At 46.0% G+C, this 17,041-nt stretch overlaps 1 protein-coding gene and 1 long non-coding RNA gene across 4 annotated transcripts in view; one reads left to right on the top strand and one right to left on the bottom strand.

Annotated features, from left to right (window-relative positions):
* Positions 1-1,020: 1,020 nt before the first annotated feature.
* Positions 1,021-17,041, top strand: part of RNF157 (ring finger protein 157) — a 73,866-nt gene continuing 57,845 nt past the window's right edge. For 2 of the 3 annotated variants that reach the window (XM_083487558.1, XM_083487556.1), the window contains exon 1: positions 2,831-3,170. In XM_083487558.1, the coding sequence (XP_083343684.1) occupies positions 3,161-3,170 (10 nt within the window). In that variant the 5' untranslated portion in view covers positions 2,831-3,160. Of the gene's footprint in view, positions 1,205-1,400; positions 2,763-2,830; positions 3,171-17,041 lie in introns of those variants that run through there. The other variant, XM_083487554.1, reaches the window with a different exon arrangement.
* Positions 4,180-10,350, bottom strand: LOC310699627. The gene is made up of 3 exons (XR_014522170.1): positions 10,068-10,350; positions 5,035-9,699; positions 4,180-4,806 (listed from the first exon to the last, which is right to left on the bottom strand). It is a non-coding gene; the product is annotated as an uncharacterized lncRNA (long non-coding RNA).

Here is a 17,041-nt window from a genome sequence, read left to right as displayed (position 1 = left end):
TTTTGCCAACCTAGCTGTTCGAAAGCAAAGCAGGGCAAGTAGATAAATAGGTACCTCTGTGGCAGGAAGGTAAACGGTGTTTCCGTGCACTCTGGCACTCATCATAGTCCTCCAGCGGTTTAGTCATGCTGGCCACATGACCCATAAAGCTGTCTGCAGACAAACGCTGGCTCCCTCGGCCTGAAAGCGAGATGAGCGCAGCAGCCCCATAGTCACCTTTGACTGGACTTAATTGTCCAGGGGTCCTCTACCTTTTACCTTTACCTTAAGAATACATACCGTACTAGAAAGCAAGTCCAAATGAAATAAAGTGTGCCTTTCTGGGTGAGTATGCATTGGCCTCTGCGGCTTAGGGTGAAACAACCACCCAATCCCAAGCAAGCTTGCTTAAACTGCAAGCCCCATTGGACCAAGTCTAGGATTTCCCCTCAACAGGACAACGAGGAAGTCCCCAAAATTCAGCAGGGCTAGCTTACCCTTCTGCAGTAAGCATATTATTATCATAATTCAATTTATTACCCCGCTTTCAACAGAAGGTCCCAGGGTGGGTTACGATTTAAACCTCAAATTTAAAAGCAGTTAAAAACATATTGCACTCACAGGAATAGGGAGGGGCCCTGAAAACATGCATCGCAGGTGTCAAAGGTATAAAGAGGTGCATCTTCTGCATTCTTCGAAAGCTGAAGCAGGCAGATGCCCCTCTGTGGGGAGGGAATTCCACAACTTAGGGGGCTGCCACAGAAAAGGCCCTCACCTGTGCCACCCTCCCCCAGTGTTTCTGAGGGACATGGAGCTACCAACTCCCCTCCTCCCATGCTGAGCTTAGCACTGGGGAGGGTCTGTAGGGAAGGAGATGGTCTTTCAGAAATAGGGTGGAGTGTGGGGTGCGCTTAATGTTATTTGGGCCTTTACAGGCCCTCCATGTGTCTCTGTTTCCTAGGGACAGTCCTGGATTTACAGAAGCCATCCCGATTTCTGATTTGATCCCAGAATGCCCCGCTTTTGCTTAGGACCTCCCTATTTCCACCAGAAAAATGTTGGAGGGTCTGGAATTATGCGGCCTCCTCACCCAAGGAGATAAGTTAACTATACAACCTTTAGAAGACATTTGAAGGCAGCAGTTTTTTTAGTGTTTAATGTTTATTATGCTTTTATATATGCTGGAAGCTGCCCAGAATGGCTGGGGCAACCCAGTCAGTTGGGTGTGGGGCATAGGTGTCAACCTTCCCTTTTTTTGCGGGAAATTCCCTTATTCCAGCACCGTTTCCTGCTGCATTCCCGGATTGTTAGATAGCCCGTAGACTCTTCCCGGGACAGGTGAGGCCGCTGATCCCTTATTTTCGAGGCTGCTGATCCTTATTTTCAAATCTGAAAGTTGACAGCTATGGTGTGGGGTATAGAATAATAATAATAATAATAATAGAATAGGACGCTGCTGTTTTCATTGAGGAAATGTTAGAAGACAACTTGAATTGGGCCCAGAAACGAGCTGGCAGCCTGTGATTCGGAAATAGTGTATGTATGTAAGACATTTAAGTAAATTTCCTCACAGCGCCACGGCCGGACTTCTGTTTTAAGAGTAAACAAGGCTAGATGGGCTCCAGCTGTAGGCTGGAGGGGCCCGGGCCTGCAGCCTCGCGGCCCACCGCTCCTAGGCAAGAGCAGCGCATCTTGGAAAACAAATTTGCAAAGTTGAAGCAGAAAAAGATGGGAGGCAGGCAAGCAGGCGGGTGTTCGCACCCTCGCGAAACTTTTCCCTTCCCTTGCAGTAGGCCGGCCTGTGGTGACTCTAGGAAGCACCGCCTTTTATTCCAGCGAATCGTCCCCCAGCTCCTACCAAGGTGAACTTGGGCAGCTGGCCGGCGGCGGAGTCCACACGGCCACCAGCTCCGCGTTCGCTGCTGCTGCTGCCGCCGCCGCCCTCGCCCTCCCTTCCCTTCCCTTCCCTCCATCGGGCCATGTGCCAGGGAGCTGCTGGGGCCGCGAGAGGAGGCGCCCCTGGCTGCTTAGCAGGCGGCCTCCATTGGCTGGAGAGCAGGGCTGCCGCTCACGTCAAGACGGCGCCCAGCTCCTTTGCAAAGCTGCCTCCGCCGCTGCTGCTGCAATTGCAGGGAGAGGAGAGATGAGATGCTGCTGCTGCTGCCGAGGTTGCCTTCTGCACTCGCAGCAGCGGCCGCAGCCCAGAGCTTGAGCTATGTGCATGATGATGCATGCAGCGCCGGCTTCTTCCCGCCCCATCCCAGCTGCACTGCTCTATAAGGGATTCCCGTTAGCCCAGCTCGCCTAAACGGTCCCCAGGTTGATTCACTCCTTTCGCTGGAGGGGAAGGGCGACGGAGGAGGAGAGGGGGCGGCAAGGAGGGAATGGGGGTGGAAAAGATGGGGGGAATGGCTGCCTCTGTCCCCTGCTCGGTAGCAGCAGCAGCAGGCACCGCCACCCCCCTGGGGGCAGCAGCAGGCAAGTCAATGCGGCAGCTTCTCCAGTGAGGGACCAGCAGCGCAGTTGCAGGAGGCAGCGGCTGACCTGAGTGCTTGCGCGCGTGTCTCCTTGCTGCCTTTCCGCGCCTCTCGTCTCGCTGTGCAAAGGTGCGAGCTAGGGAGGCGTCTCTCTCCAGCCCCCAACCCCTCACCGCCTCCTCCCCGGATGCCCTCTAATACTGTACTACGTCTCAAGCATGGGAGCGCTAACCAGCCGGCAGAACGCAGGAGTGGAAGAGGTGGACATCCCGTCTAATTCCATCTACAGATATCCTCCTAAATCCGGTAAGGCTTAGCCGGGATGGGAGGAGGAGCAGCAGCAGCGGGGAGAGGCGAGGAGGGGAAGAGATCGGGGAACTAGCAGTGTGACGAAGCAAGGGCTGGACAGTTGAACTCCAGGCGGTAGCCGGGGGGAGGTCGCTGGATTTCGGCTTTGCACAAGCTGCCTGGGACGGGGGTGAAAAGCAGGGCTTGCCTTTTACCGCACTGAAGCTGCTTCTTGGGGGGGGGGGGGCGCAGCCAACGAGTTTTCGGAGAGTTTTGGTGTCAGTCGAAGAAGGTCTCCCATGCAAGTAGCTCGAGAAGGTTTGGCGGCCGAGAATGCGGGTTTCTTTCGCCTGGGTCGACCTCCTCTAAAGCGCTCCCGGTGGCATCTGAATTGAGATAGGAACATTCATGGCATCATGCTTGTTGGTAAAGAACCTTTAAAAAATACTAAGAATTCTGTGGTGTTGTTGTTTTTTAAAAAAGCCGAGCCCAAATCCAATGAAGGATTGCAATTCCTTTTGGCTAGCTGTTCTATCTGCCTTTACTTGAGCAAAAAAACTTATTATGGTCCTGAATCGAGTTTTTTCAGTAGAGGAAAGTATTCCCCCTAAAATATCTGTGCCCTATGCCACCCCTTGGAATGCGGTTTTCGTACTTGGTACCTGTATTGACATTTTCACATGCTTGTTTATATTCTAATTGCTGTTTGGAAATATCCCATCCACCCTGCTGTTTTTACGCTGTTGCTCATGATGGAATGTTTTCCAGTATTGATGGGACAGGGATACTGGGTTACCGAAGCCACACATGTAGCATTAGGTGGGATGAAATCAAAGTACGCTACTGTACTTTTCTCACTCTCCTACATATAGGTGTAGAACTTCATAGTCTGCTTGTAAGTTTCCTCCCTTTTTTAAAAAAGGAAGCTAGAGGTAATGGTAGCTAGGAGAGACAGGATAAAATTTATCTTGCATGCAATGTGTTGGGTAGCTGCTTTTTTTCTTGACACTGTTCCTGTGCCTTTAACAGTAGTCTGGCATGCAGAAATTATGACAGGTTAATTTCCATTTTTTTAAAAAAAGGTTTTCCTGCTCCATTTTTTGTCAGGCAGCTATGCAAAGGAAGGTACTTAGGAGCTATTGTGCATAAGAGAGGATTTGAGCAGGTACAGTGGTGCCCCACAAGACGAATGCCTTGCAAGACGAAAAACTCGCAAGATGAAAGAGTTTTTCGTTTTTTGAGTTGCTTCGCAAGACGAATTCCCCTATGGGCTTGCTTCGCAAGACGAAAACGTCTTGCAAGTTTGTTTCCTTTTTCTTAAAACCGTTAATACCCAGGGTGCCCAGGGAAACCGTGCTTCGCAAGATGAAAAATTCGCAAGACGAAAAAACTCGCAGAACGAATTAATTTCGTCTTGCGAGGCACCACTGTAGTATTAGCCACACAGGAGTTGGGAAAACATGTAAGTGCCAAATATTCTTCATCCTGCCTTTTAAAGGTGTATACTCTTTGCGTCTGATCATTCTGGTTCTGGGGTCCCTAGTGTACGCGCCAAGGCTCCTCTGCCCTCTCTTCCTGTTGGCTTTTTTGTTGCATTTGGTTGGGTGGAGGGGCTTGCCTGTTTGAATGGGTGCTGCCTTCTTTCTTCTAGCTCATTTGTTTTGGGGTGAGTGTAAATACCTTGCCTGCTCACGGGCGTTCTGAGCATCACCAGCTCTTCCTTGTGTTAAATGGGTATATATATATATTAAAGCCTGTGAGCCTCAAAAGGTTGTGGACCCTTACTGTAGTTAATTACACAGGAGAATGCTTTGCAAAAATGGGAGCAAAACTGTACTGCGCATCCTAGTAACTTGTAGTAGTTGCATTGAGACACTACGCTACACAAACTTATAGTTTCATTTCTTATTCAGTTATCAGCATTCTGAATGCAATCCTGTGCACACTTAGAAACCCATCCCGTGGACCTCAGTGGGACTTAACATTTGAGTAAAACTTGCATAGGGTAGCCTTTGCTTGATTACTTAAGATTAACTCCAGTTTCAGCCATTGGGGCCTGCATCTGAATACAGTGGTACCTCAGGTTACATATGCTTCAGGTTACAGACTCCACCAACCCAGAAGTAGTACCTCGGGTTAAGAACTTTGCTTCAGGATGAGAACAGAAATCGTGCTCCGGCGGCACAGCAGCAGCCGGAGGCCCCATTAGCTAAAGTGGTGCTTCAGGTTATGAACAGTTTCAGGTTAAGAACGGACCTCCGGAACGAATTAAATATTTAACCCGAGGTACCACTGTACATGTGCTTTAGAATGAAGGTGCCAGGATATCTTACTAATTATAAATGAAGGGTGTGGTCTTTTTTAGCTGCTTTGCCTATTTATTGCTGGAATTTTTAGAAAGGGAGCTGTGTATTTTTACTAATATTAGTGTAGCACATCAGGTTCCCTTGAAGTCATGTTTCTATTAATTATTTTTAATTGTGTGTTTTGAAGATTTAACTCCCATTGGGACAGTGTAATTCAAAACAAAAGGGGTTTGGTGCCCTCAGATACTCAGAAGGGCACCTATCTAACCCTTTTGTTTCTAGTCCCTAGTGAGCAATCTTTGGAGTCTAGGTGAATCCAGAGTTCTTGTTGAAGCTCTGCACTAAGTATATTGTTAGGAACGAGTAGTGACTGTGTATGACAGTACCAGGGGGCTGGGACTGGTGCAGAGGCCAGGGGACATGCCTAAAGAAGATGCGATCTATTGAGGCCTCATCATAACTGCTTCTTGCTTAAGCCCCACATTGTCTTACTTTCTTGAGTTCACTTGTCAAGGTCTGGGTAATAGTTGCTTTCATTTATCATTTCTCAGTTTAGTTGACATCCAAGACATATGGAGTGCATGTTTACAGAAGTTGTGACCTTAGCTTTCACAATAGTGTCTCTTGGTGCTACAAACATGCTTGACTTACTTTTGAGTAAACATTCATAGTAGGGTTGTGTTGTGAGGCCTACTATGTTAAATAGGGCTTACTCCCATGTAAGCTTCTACAGAATTGCAGGTTTAGTTTGAATTTATATGCACACTTAACCGGAAGTAAGCTACATTCATTGTGGCAGGATTTACTTCCAAGTCAACATGTCTAGGATTGGGTTGTATGACCTGAGCTTTCTGTCTGTTTCCTTGATCCTAGCTGTCATTTAATAGCTGCTGAAAATATCAAAAGCTGCCTTATATTGAGTCAGACCATTGGTCCAGCTAACTCAGTACAGTGGTACCTTGGGTTACAAACACTTCGGGTTACAGACTCCGCTAACCTGGAAGTAGTACCTCGGGTTAAGAACTTTACCTCAGGATGAGAACAGAAATTGTGTGGTGGCAGCAGTAGGCCCCATTAGCTACAGTGGTTTTTCATGAAGGGTTTTTAACCACTGCTCACTTCAGTGTTTATCAGGACCATTTCTCTTCCGTTCGAGTAACACAGAGGTTTGAAGTCCTTTGTTTTATTTAATTTTCAAATCACAACTTTATGACCTTTTAAAAAGAGGGGGGGCGTAAGGTTGTGTTTACGCTTGAAAATGATTTGTTTGGCGGTGGAGATTGTTAACAATAGGTGGTAATTTTGTTAAGCAGTTAGTTATCAAGTTAAGGTAAAAGAAAATGGGTCCTTAATGATGTCTCCATTGCCCAAATTACTTGCTGATTACCAGCAAGGACCTTTGCAGAGTCATTGTTAACATAAACTCGGTTTCTGTATTGAGAATACTTGCCTGGCTTTTTCAGTAGGCAGAGCAGCTGGAATCGGTTTGCTAAAACATCTGCCTGGCTGTTGGCATTTAGCAACTTTTCTTCCACCAATTGGGACAGAAGGTGTTTTCTGAAAGATTCATAAGCATAAACAGATGACGCCTGCCTTTCCTTTAAGAATTTTTTTTAAAAAATGGCCACACATTGGTATGGTGCCCTTTCTGTGGAGTTATGCCTTGTCCTTGATGGGCTGAGTGCGGTGGGAATGGCCTTTCCGTTTGGGCCATCAATCTCTTTAACGGCTGCTGGTCGTTTTCCTATTTGTGACTAGTTTATTTTTTATAACAGAAAGCTTTTCAGCAGCAGCTACCTCTTGAAAGAAAGAGCCTTTGGTGTGGGGAGAGTCATTCGGACGCATGAATAAGCATGCCAAGTGAACAGATCAGCAGTGTGCTTGGTGCTGTATAAAACACAGGCTGCACACAGTTCCTGCCCAGAAGCTGTGTCTGTGATAGGTTAATAACACATCAACCAAGAACACATGAGCCTTTACACCAGGGGAGTGTGGCTCTCCAGGCCTGCTTACCTGGCCCTTGGGACACTCCTGGGACTACACCCCCTCCAACCTGCATCCTTCTCTGGCCCTGATCCACACCCTCCTAGAATGTTTTTGGATGCTGGAAGGCACCCTTGAATTGTGATAGTGCCTCATGCTTGTCTGGATGAAGGATGGAGAGGTATGTATGTATTGTGGTGATAGTGGTGGGTATCACAGAATCGTAGAGTTGGAAAGGACCACAAGGGTCATCTAGTCCAACCCCCTGCAATGCAGGAATCTTTTGCCCAACATGGGGCTCGAACCCGCGACCTTGAAATTAAGAGTCTCATGCTCTGTCGACTGAGCTAGGTAGAAACCTTTGCATTCTGCATGTCTGCAATGTAGCCTACTGTGCGAAGATCTCAGCCTTGGCCCCTGTCCACTTCTTTTGCCTATGGCCCTGCCCACTTTTTCCTCTAGCACCCCCCCTCACCCCTGTCAAGGCTGCCCTCTAGGTAACGCAGCCCTCAAGCCAAAAAAGGTTTCCCACCTCTGCCCAGGCTGTGTGCTAAATCAAGTAAGATGCTTCAGGTGCCAAAGGGAGAGTGGGGATGGACTGCTACCTACCATTACCCACAGTCCTCTCCCGTCTAGTCTGACTGTGAAGCCACAAGGGTGAGGTTTATTTAGGGAGCATTGTTTTAAAGGAAGATGTTTTTAATTTACTCTACAGGGTGGGACGCTGCCAGTGAGGTGCTGAGCATCAGGTGCGCTGATGGCTGGCTGTGCCTAACTCCCCACAGGATGTGGGCTTGTTGGCAGAGGAGGGTTTACTCTCCCTAGGTGAGAGGTGGGGAGAAGGCGTCTGTATTGCCTCAGGTGGGAATGAGTGGTGTTTTTCTCCCTGCTTCTGTTTTATTGCGTGGACCTATTTTTCTCTGCATGATTATAGGTTGGTTAAACATTTGGGTGTTTTATTGAGGTCAGAATTGAGCGGCTGAAGTGATGCGCATATAAGGAAAGTGTGCTCGTTGGGGGGCGGTTCTGTTTTTTAGAATGTGTGTGTGAATGATTTTGGTGATTACGTGTGCGTTTGTAATATTTATGATACTTTCATGATACATAATGAAATTATTTTTGTAACTATTTATTTTGATTTGTGTATGTTTTGCTTTGGTGGTTCTTTTACTTCTTTTGTACATCGTTCAGAGAGCTATTGATTGATTGTGTTCCTTAAAGTGTGGATTTGTTTATTAGTAGTACAGTATTGTTTTATATTTAAATGTGGAGTTTGCCTTACATTTTCCCCCCTATTGATTCATTTTTGCTGGGAAACATTTTGTTGAAATATGCTATGGCAAACTAAGAGGACGCACTGCGTATTTCTTACCTCAGAGCAGAATAATGTTGTGAGGTACCATAAAGTAATTTGTGCTAGTAAATGAAGATCAAGAGGAAGAAGTAGAAGCATCTAAGGTTAAAAACTTTGTTCATACTTGACTCTTACCTTATATGCCTTTTTGGTTTTTTTACTTTAAACATTTTAAACATGGCAACCTCCAGTATTTAATTGAGAAATTCTGACCCAGGGTTCTAAGCACACTTCTCTGCACTTCCCAAAATCCACCAAGATTGGTGGTGGCGTCAAAAAGAGAAAGTGAATAGATAGAGCATTGGGGTATATCAGCTGGGCATCTTCCAGATCTCATCTATCAGCAAGGAAGGGTACAGATTGGCTGAGAAGGTGGTCATGCATGCAAATGAAAGAGAACAGGGTGGCAACAGTTACTTTTGCCCTCCCCTTTGTGGCATACAGTCTCCCTCCACCCCCCAGTGTCCACCAAGGGTCATTTAGTTCAACCCCCTGCAATGCAGGAATCTCAACTAAATAGTACATAGCAGATGGTCATTCAACCTCTGCCTAAAAACCTCCAAGGAAGGAGAGTCCACCACCTCTTGTGGGAGTCTGTTCCACTGTAGAAATGCTCCTGCTGTCAGAAAGTTCTTCCTGATGTTTAGTCAGAATCTCCTTTCTTGTAACTTGAATCCATTAGTTTGGGTCCTAGCTTATAGAGCAGGAGAAAACAAGCTTGCTCCATCCTCCATGTGACATCCCTTTAGATATTTGAAGATGGCTATCATATCTTATAACAGTTTCCTCTTTACTATACTAGGCGAAACATACTCAAATCCCTCAACTGTTCATCTTAAGTCTTGGTTTCCAGACCACTGATCATCTTTGGTTGCCCTCCTCTGCACACATTCCAGCTTGTCAATATCCTTCTTAAATTGTGGTGCCCAGAACTTGATGCAGTACTCCAGGTGTGGTCTGACCAAGGCAGAATAGAGTAGTACTGTTACTTCCCTTGATCAGGACACTAGACTTCTGTTGATGCAGCTTAGGTGGTGAGAGGGAGGGGTTCTTAACTCCTTTCCACATTTGCTGTTTCCACTGCTGTAAATCGACCAAAGTGCTTTCTCGTTTAGGAGAGACTTGTCTCTCCTGTGTCACCTCTTTGCTTCCACTGGAAATGTTTCCCCTTCATTTAAAGGAGCTGTTAGGCTGCCATGACGCTCACACTGCCTCTAAATATGAAAATTCAGTTAGCTATCATGGTGCAATGGTCGGTATCTGTCTGTAGGGGAACTGCTGTTTTTAAGTAGTTGTTGCTAAATATGGTCAACTATGTTAAGTGGGGGGACGCGGGTGGCGCAGTGGGTTAAACCACAGAGCCTAGGGCTTGCCAATCAGAAGGTTGGTGGTTCGAATCCCCGTGATGGGGTGAGCTCCCGTTGCTCAGTTCCTGCTCCTGCCAACCTAGCAGTTCGAAAGCACGTCAAAGTGCAAGTAGATAAATATGGTAGGTACCGCTCTGGCAGGAAGGTAAACGGTGTTTCCGTGTCTGCTCTGGTTTGCCAGAAGAAGCGGCTTAGTCATGCTGGCCATATGACCCGGAAGCTGTACGCCGGCTCCCTCGGCCAGTAAAGCGAGATGAGCGCCGCAACCCCAGAGTCGGTCACAACTGGACCTAATGGTCAGGGGTCCCTTTACCTATGTTAAGTGGGAAGAAATTAAAGGAAGAAATAGACTGCAATTTATTGGTGGCACTTGTTAGGGCGGCAAACAGGATGGCATCAGAGTAAGGAGAGTCTAGTGAATATTATAATTTTATTTGGCTGCTTGGACAGCAGTGCTTTCTGTCACGGCACTAGAACATTGAGCATCTCTGTTCAGTCAGTGGCCTCCTGCTTAACCATGTGCTCTCTGCCAGAGCAACAGTGGACATTGTCATTCATACTCGTAGGGAGGGCACACACAGGGGAGAGAAGAGTGTGACAAAGGGTGGGGGAACCCCCAAGAGAGCCTATCCAACTGTAACACAACAGCCCTGCAGTGCTGTCAGTGGGTCCTGTTCTCTGGTAGTTGCTGCCACCACCCTCTCACTTATTCTTGCAGCCTAGATGGAAGAGGACCTGGGATGCACCAAAGCAGTAACTTTTTTTTAAGGCTCCAAACCATTGCACCCAGCACTCCTCAGTCCAACCTGCTCACAAACTGCTGGGGGAAAGCAGGGCTACATTCCAGCTGCCTTATCCTAGTCCAAGATCAAAGCAACTAGCTCGTTTTCCTGGCAAAGCCTTCTAAACTTCCTAAAACCCAGGAACTCTGAGGCCAATGCACCCTGCATTTTTCCAGACAGTTCCCTTATAAGTGAGAAAACCTGAAAAGTACGGGGTAAAAGCAGTGGGTCCCCAATTAGTGCCCTCCAGACATTTTTGAATGGCAACTCCTCTTGGTCCCAACCAGCCTGGTCAAATGTTGGGGATGATGGGCATTGTAGTCCAGTATCTGGAGGGCTTCACTGGTTATGGCTGCAACCAAAAGTATGTAGAGATAAGTGCAAGCTCACCAACTAGTCTCCCCCAAAGTTTACCTTTTGTTCCTGGGCTCATGTCAGCAGCAGATATAAATAAGCTCTATGGTGCCTGTTCCAGAGAGTGTAATGCTTCTTTATTAATGGCTGCATGATGTTCATTCAGCTATTGTAACAGTGGGGTTTCTTGGACAAGAATACAGACAGATGTACTTAATCTCCGTAAAGATCCTTAAGTAGGCCAGAGCACATGTCAGAACCACCACATGGATGCTGCCAAAAATATGGTCATCTTGTGGCAAGTGATTACTGGCTGTAATGAGTGCTATATGGATCTGCGCGACCACAATATGAGTCTCCTTGCTACTATTCCATGTTTTTGATAGTTGCTGGCAAGGCTAATGGAGATACACAGACTACTCCTGGGACGGTGGTGATTTTACATTTCTGTCCTGCCCTTGCTCCAAAAGGTAGCAAATAACAAAGCAGCAAAACAATGCATCAGCAAATAAAATATAAGCACTTGAACTTCAGGAATATCTAAAAAGATTAAAATCATCTGAGAACTGTCGCGTATCCTCACAGCTTATAATGTCGAGACTGCAAGGAATACGGTCTTTCAGCCATCAAATGCCTTGGTGAACAGATATGTTTTAAAATTCCTCTTGAATGTTAATGATGGGGACAGAAGCAGCTCACCCGGGAGGAGGGGAGCATTCCACATATGGGGTGCCACCCCTGAAAAGGCCCTATCATGCTAACTGTTCTGCCTTCAGCTGTATATAGCAGTGTTGCATAGGCATAATGCCAACGTTTTGAAAGTTAGACTTTTTGTATAGTTGGAGGGGGACAGTCCTGACTACCCGAGTCAGCCCTGTGTAGTAAAGTGACTGGCGGGGACTTTCTTGAATTTTTTTTTTTTTAAAAAGAAGGATGCAGAGTTCTAGCAGCACCACACAAAATCTGATCAGAGGGAAATTTTAAAGACTATTGATTTCAACCTTGCTGCTCTGTTGCAGCTTCAGTTCACTGACTGAGGTTTGGATATGGGTAGTTCTTGACAGATGGTGTGCTCTATAGATACCTGGTCAGTTCTTTTAACATGAAATAGGGTTGTATATTTTCTGCAGAGTAAGTTTGGGTAAAAATGACAGAAATTTTACGAGTGAGAAGAAAAAGTGGTAGGTGGACTTGACTGTAATTAAATCTCAGCCCAGGACTGAAAATTACTTGTGTGGAATACCTATTGGCTGTATGCGTTCAGAAATTGTAAACGGGCTTGAATTTATAGTAATGCAATAGATTTCTCAAGAGATACGTTTTTCCCCTACTCCATTTTGCACTGGCGCCCATGGAAGGAGGCAGTCAGCTACTTCTGGTAAATGCATAGGCTTATTCTGTCGCAGCAGATGAGCTGTTTACTGTGGAGAAAAGGAAGTGCTGCTTGGATTTATTGACCATTCATACTAAATACTTCTTCAAATAAGCCTCCAGATACATGGAGCTTCCTGCTGTGATTTTCCTGTGCTGCGGTTTTTTTCCTGGAAATTCCCAAACACACTCCTGGCCTTGCTGGTTCCTTTATGAAACGTAGGAGCCCTTTTTTGGCCCCATGTGCAGGAAAATAGGGAGGGGGGATACTGATAATCTGATCAGGAGGTAGAACAGTTTGAAGGTATGGCAGGATTCTGGTGGGAAAAGACACTTTGACTCTCTGTTTAAATATGATTATATTGCCCACTTCTGTGTGTCAGTGTGGCAGAGGAGAAAGCATGAGTTAGGATTAAGAGAAACACACCCTTCCATAAGGTTCCTTATAATCATCTAGCCTTGAGTGCTATACAGTACTTACTGTTCAATGGAAGCCTAATCCCTCAACCTGAAAACGTTTCAGTGGTTCCCAAACCTTTTCCATTTGAAAATTGTTGAGGGTCTAGGTCAGGGGTCTGCAACCCGCGGCTCTGGAGCCGCATGTGGCTCTTTTACACCTTTGCCGCAGCTCCGGGGCGGATACTAGCGAGGGGAGGAGGCGCATTGTGCGCCCCGACACTCGCCACTGTGGCGGGCGCTGTACTGGCTGTGACGTCGCATGGGGGCGGTGCGTGCGTTAGTCACGCACCGTCCCGACGTCACCTTCCCGCCCGCTGTCAGATCGCGGCTCCGGAGATATATTTGTTTTAAATGTCGCGATGGTTTTGCGGCTCCCAGTTTTTTTTCCTTCGGAAACGGGTCCAAGTGGCTCTTTTTGTCTTAAAGGTTGCAGACCCCTGGTCTAGGTGGACCATTTAATGATATTTCTTTAGCGATCGTAGTGTGCAGTGCTAGATGCTGCGTGGTTTTAAACTTCATTTAGGGTGAGTCCTTTAAAAGAGGTCCCGTGGATACAGAGTACACATGTTCCATGGGGCCTCTTTTAAAAGACTCGCCCTGTATATTGCAGTTTATTGTACTGAAATTTTAATTCCATAGAATTCAAGCTATAATACAATAAAATGCAATATAATAAAAGAACACAATAAAAGCTCGTATGAATATTTAATGCAATGAATGTGCCATCTTCAAACAGATACACACACACACACACACACGCACACTGCAGACTACCTGAATGTGGCCTGCAGACCAGATTTTGGAACCCCTTGGCGTGAATGATTCACAAGCCTGTGTGCAGCTTTTTATTTCTAACCAATTTAATACAATTGACATAATCAAGTGGTAAAACTCTTCCTGGATTAGGCCATTTCAGGCTCTAGTGGTTTGGACCTGGGTGGAGTTTTGTATGTTTAAATGTGCCCTTACGGGAAGAAACCCACTTGTAAACTAGTGTATTGGAGAGACGGTTTAGAGGAGGTGTTTAAAAGAAAGAAAGCATTTAAGCATGCATTGAAATAGAAAAATATACATAGTAAGAATTATGCCGACCAATCAAACCATTACAATATAATACTCACTGTATTGTGAACACATAAGATGAAGAATAGGGAACCTTTGGTCTGCCAGATGTTACTGAACTACAACTCCCATCATGCCTGGCAGCAAGCATGGCCAATGGGCCAGGGATGATGGGAGCTGTAGTCCAGCAACATCTGGAGGGCCAGCGGTTTCCCACACCTGCATTAGGTGCATCATTGCTTTTACACTATTTAGCACATTTTATTTCCCGCTTTCCAATGTGAGGCTCCAGACTCAGGCTGGCTTAGCTTCAGTAAAACGGCTGTATCACTTCTCCCTTAGAATAAGGGAATGTGCATGATCTGGTACTCTTTTATGTGGCTATAAATCATGAATATGAATGGAAACTCGCTTGTGTTAAACCGAGACCTGGCTTATTAGAACCTCAAGCATATTGTGAAATACCTATTAATTTCCTTACAATAACGCTTGAGGAATATTTTAGTTAAAACACCTATTACAATATATCATAAACTAATTCCGGCTGAAGCAGAAATTGCTGACCTTGTCTAGGCCTTCCAGGTTTTTCATTAAATCTGGTTAGTTAACTCGATCATGTCCAGCAGAGGTTTCACATTAGATGGACCATTGGGCCTGGCTGACCAGGAGTGTTCTGTTCCATGCACAGGTAAACAAATCTCCAAACTGAGAAACAGACAAGACATTTCCCCCCCTAACCCCACCCCCAAAGTTGCATCATACGTATCTTCTTCAGCTTCTCTAGATATTATCCAGTAAGACCGGTCGAGAGCAGTAAGGGGCTCATGGGAAAGGAGGATTTCTGCACTTAAGTGGATTATCTGAACTGCAAGCAGCACAAGGGCTGTCTGTTTCCCTTGTTGATGTACAAATGGCTCCAGGATAAATCTTGCCTACTGCTTACCGGTTCACAAGCCCTTCCCTTTCTGTAAGCATCTGTATAAAACGTTTCTATCTTAAATTAAAAACAAAACAAAACAATAAACCAGGGCAAAAGTAGGCAGCTAATTAGCCTGCTGTTCTATCCAGGGCACAGCTGAGATTTTTTTCCTAGGCTGTCCACCTTCTGGGCCTTCAACACGATGTTAAACCCACAAAACAAGCGTCATTGGGACATAGCTGTCAACTTACAGATTTGAAAATAAGGGACCAGCAGCCTTGAAAATAAAGGACCAGCAGCCAAAATAAGGGATTTTAGTCAACCAGCTGAAATACGAAGTTAAAAGGGACCAGATAATTTTGGAGAGCAGCGCCGGTTTTTAGCCCTTCGTTTCCAGAGGTTGCTGTTCAAGACACCAGCTGATGAAACACTGCAATTAAATAAGTACAAGCAGCAACCACTTTTCGCACAAAGCAAAGTCCAAGCTACGAAGATGCTGCTGCAGTTCTGTATCTTTTCTCTCGTGCTCCATCTGCAGCTCTCAATTCCATCAGGTGGGGCGGGAGGAAGGGGGGGGGGATAGCGCCCGAAGTAAACCGACAGATCAGACCATCTATGCTAGTCTACCACTACAAATCTATGGGAGAAGCGCTTGCGGTCCTTCCCTTGTAGCCCTTGGAACACCTGCCCACGCCTCCTCCTCCTCTCTGAAATGCTTTCTCTATGGTTGCCCTCACTCTCCTCTCAAGGCTCCTCAGCAATTCATAGGCCGTGCCAGGCTGCCCATCTCATTCGGGTCCTTCGGTGGCACAGCCGCAGTACGGCCTAGCAGGAGTGGCGGTGAAGGGCAGAGGGGAGGCCCCAGGCAGAGACGCTCAGTTTGGCGGCCGCGAGGCGGATGGTGGCAGAAAAAAAAAAAAAGAAGGGCCCGAGGCTCCCGCCAGTCCCGGGGGAAGGGGCTCCCGGGGGCTGAGGCTGGTGAGAGGAGGCCAGAGGGGGGGTCGGGCAGCCAAGAAACACAGTTAGAGCCTCCCTCCTCCCTGGCCGGCAGGGAGGGAGGGAGGGAGAGGAGCTGCTTCCTTTGAAACCCGGGAAATTTAAGGGACATCCATCAATAAGGGACAGCAGCGGGACATGGCGCTGGGATAAGGGACTGTCCCTCCAAATAAGGGATGCTTGACAGCTATGCATTGGGAGCATAATTAGGATTGAATGGTGTGCAAGCTTATATATTTCTCCTTCACCCCCAGTTGCTCTGGGTTTGGCTTCTTTCACACGCATCGGACAGCTTCATGTCTGTATTTGAAGGTGTTGGCATCTACGTTATAGAAACCTTGGTCATGTTCCATGTAAACTGCTTAGAGAGGTTATGGATGATTAAGCAGTATATAAACCTTGTTGAATAAACTAACTAATTAACTAACCAGCCAACCAACCATGTCCCCATTTTCTTTGTGACCTTGGAAGTTGCAGATTTCTTGAGGAGGACTGCATTTCCCACAATAATTTAACTCTCTTTAATGAGGTTTTAGTCCTCTTGGGGCAGGTGTCTGTTAAACAGCTGTAATTTGGTTCTTATTTCTTGAGGTAGAGGTTTCCCTCTCCTTCAAGCCTTTCTATAATAATATAATATAATATAATATAATATAATATAATATAATATAATATAATATAATATAATATAATATAATATAATATGTATGTCTTTTAGGGCCAAGACCTTTTGAAGTGGAGACGGGGGGAAATGCTGTTTTAGTAGTGGCATTTCACATAGGTTGGGTGACAAACAGAAATGCTAAACATCTCTTACTACTCTAATCAAAATCTGATTAGACCAAAAGCCTTGCTTTTAATCAGCGATTAATGTATTAAGACTTCCAGCCATACTTTCACAGATGGGCAGTGATGGGTGGGTGGGCAGCTAATGTTGGCTTCGGAGTATAGCTACTAGGGCACGCAAATTGTCTTCCTCTATCTTTTATGTAAGCCTGAAGAGGGGAGGGAACTCTCAAATGCACACATTGATCCAGAGCTTTATCTGTGTTTAGTTGCTGGTGTCCAAATGATTGTGCAGCAAGTGAAGTAGAAGGCGCTATATGCCTCAAAGAGATTTCCTCTCTCCAGTCAGTGAATATCTAGTCAGTTTTATAGATCCTTCACTGACTACGAGCCAGACAAAGAAACAAGTCTCAGCAATACCCTTTTCATTTTTAGAATGAGGTTTTTCCAGCTTATCTGTTCTGCTGTGCTATTTTTAAAAAAATCTTTGAGGAAGAACTGCGATGATTATAGAGCCACAATTCCATATCTGAGGTTTGAAGGCTGAGTGTACTTTGAATT

This window comes from Podarcis liolepis (genome assembly GCF_965112155.1).
Source record: "Podarcis liolepis genome assembly, chromosome: 2".
NCBI lineage: Eukaryota > Metazoa > Chordata > Lepidosauria > Squamata > Lacertidae > Podarcis > Podarcis liolepis.
Note: the sequence above shows the minus strand (reverse complement) of the source record. Positions and strands in the feature narration are given on the sequence as shown.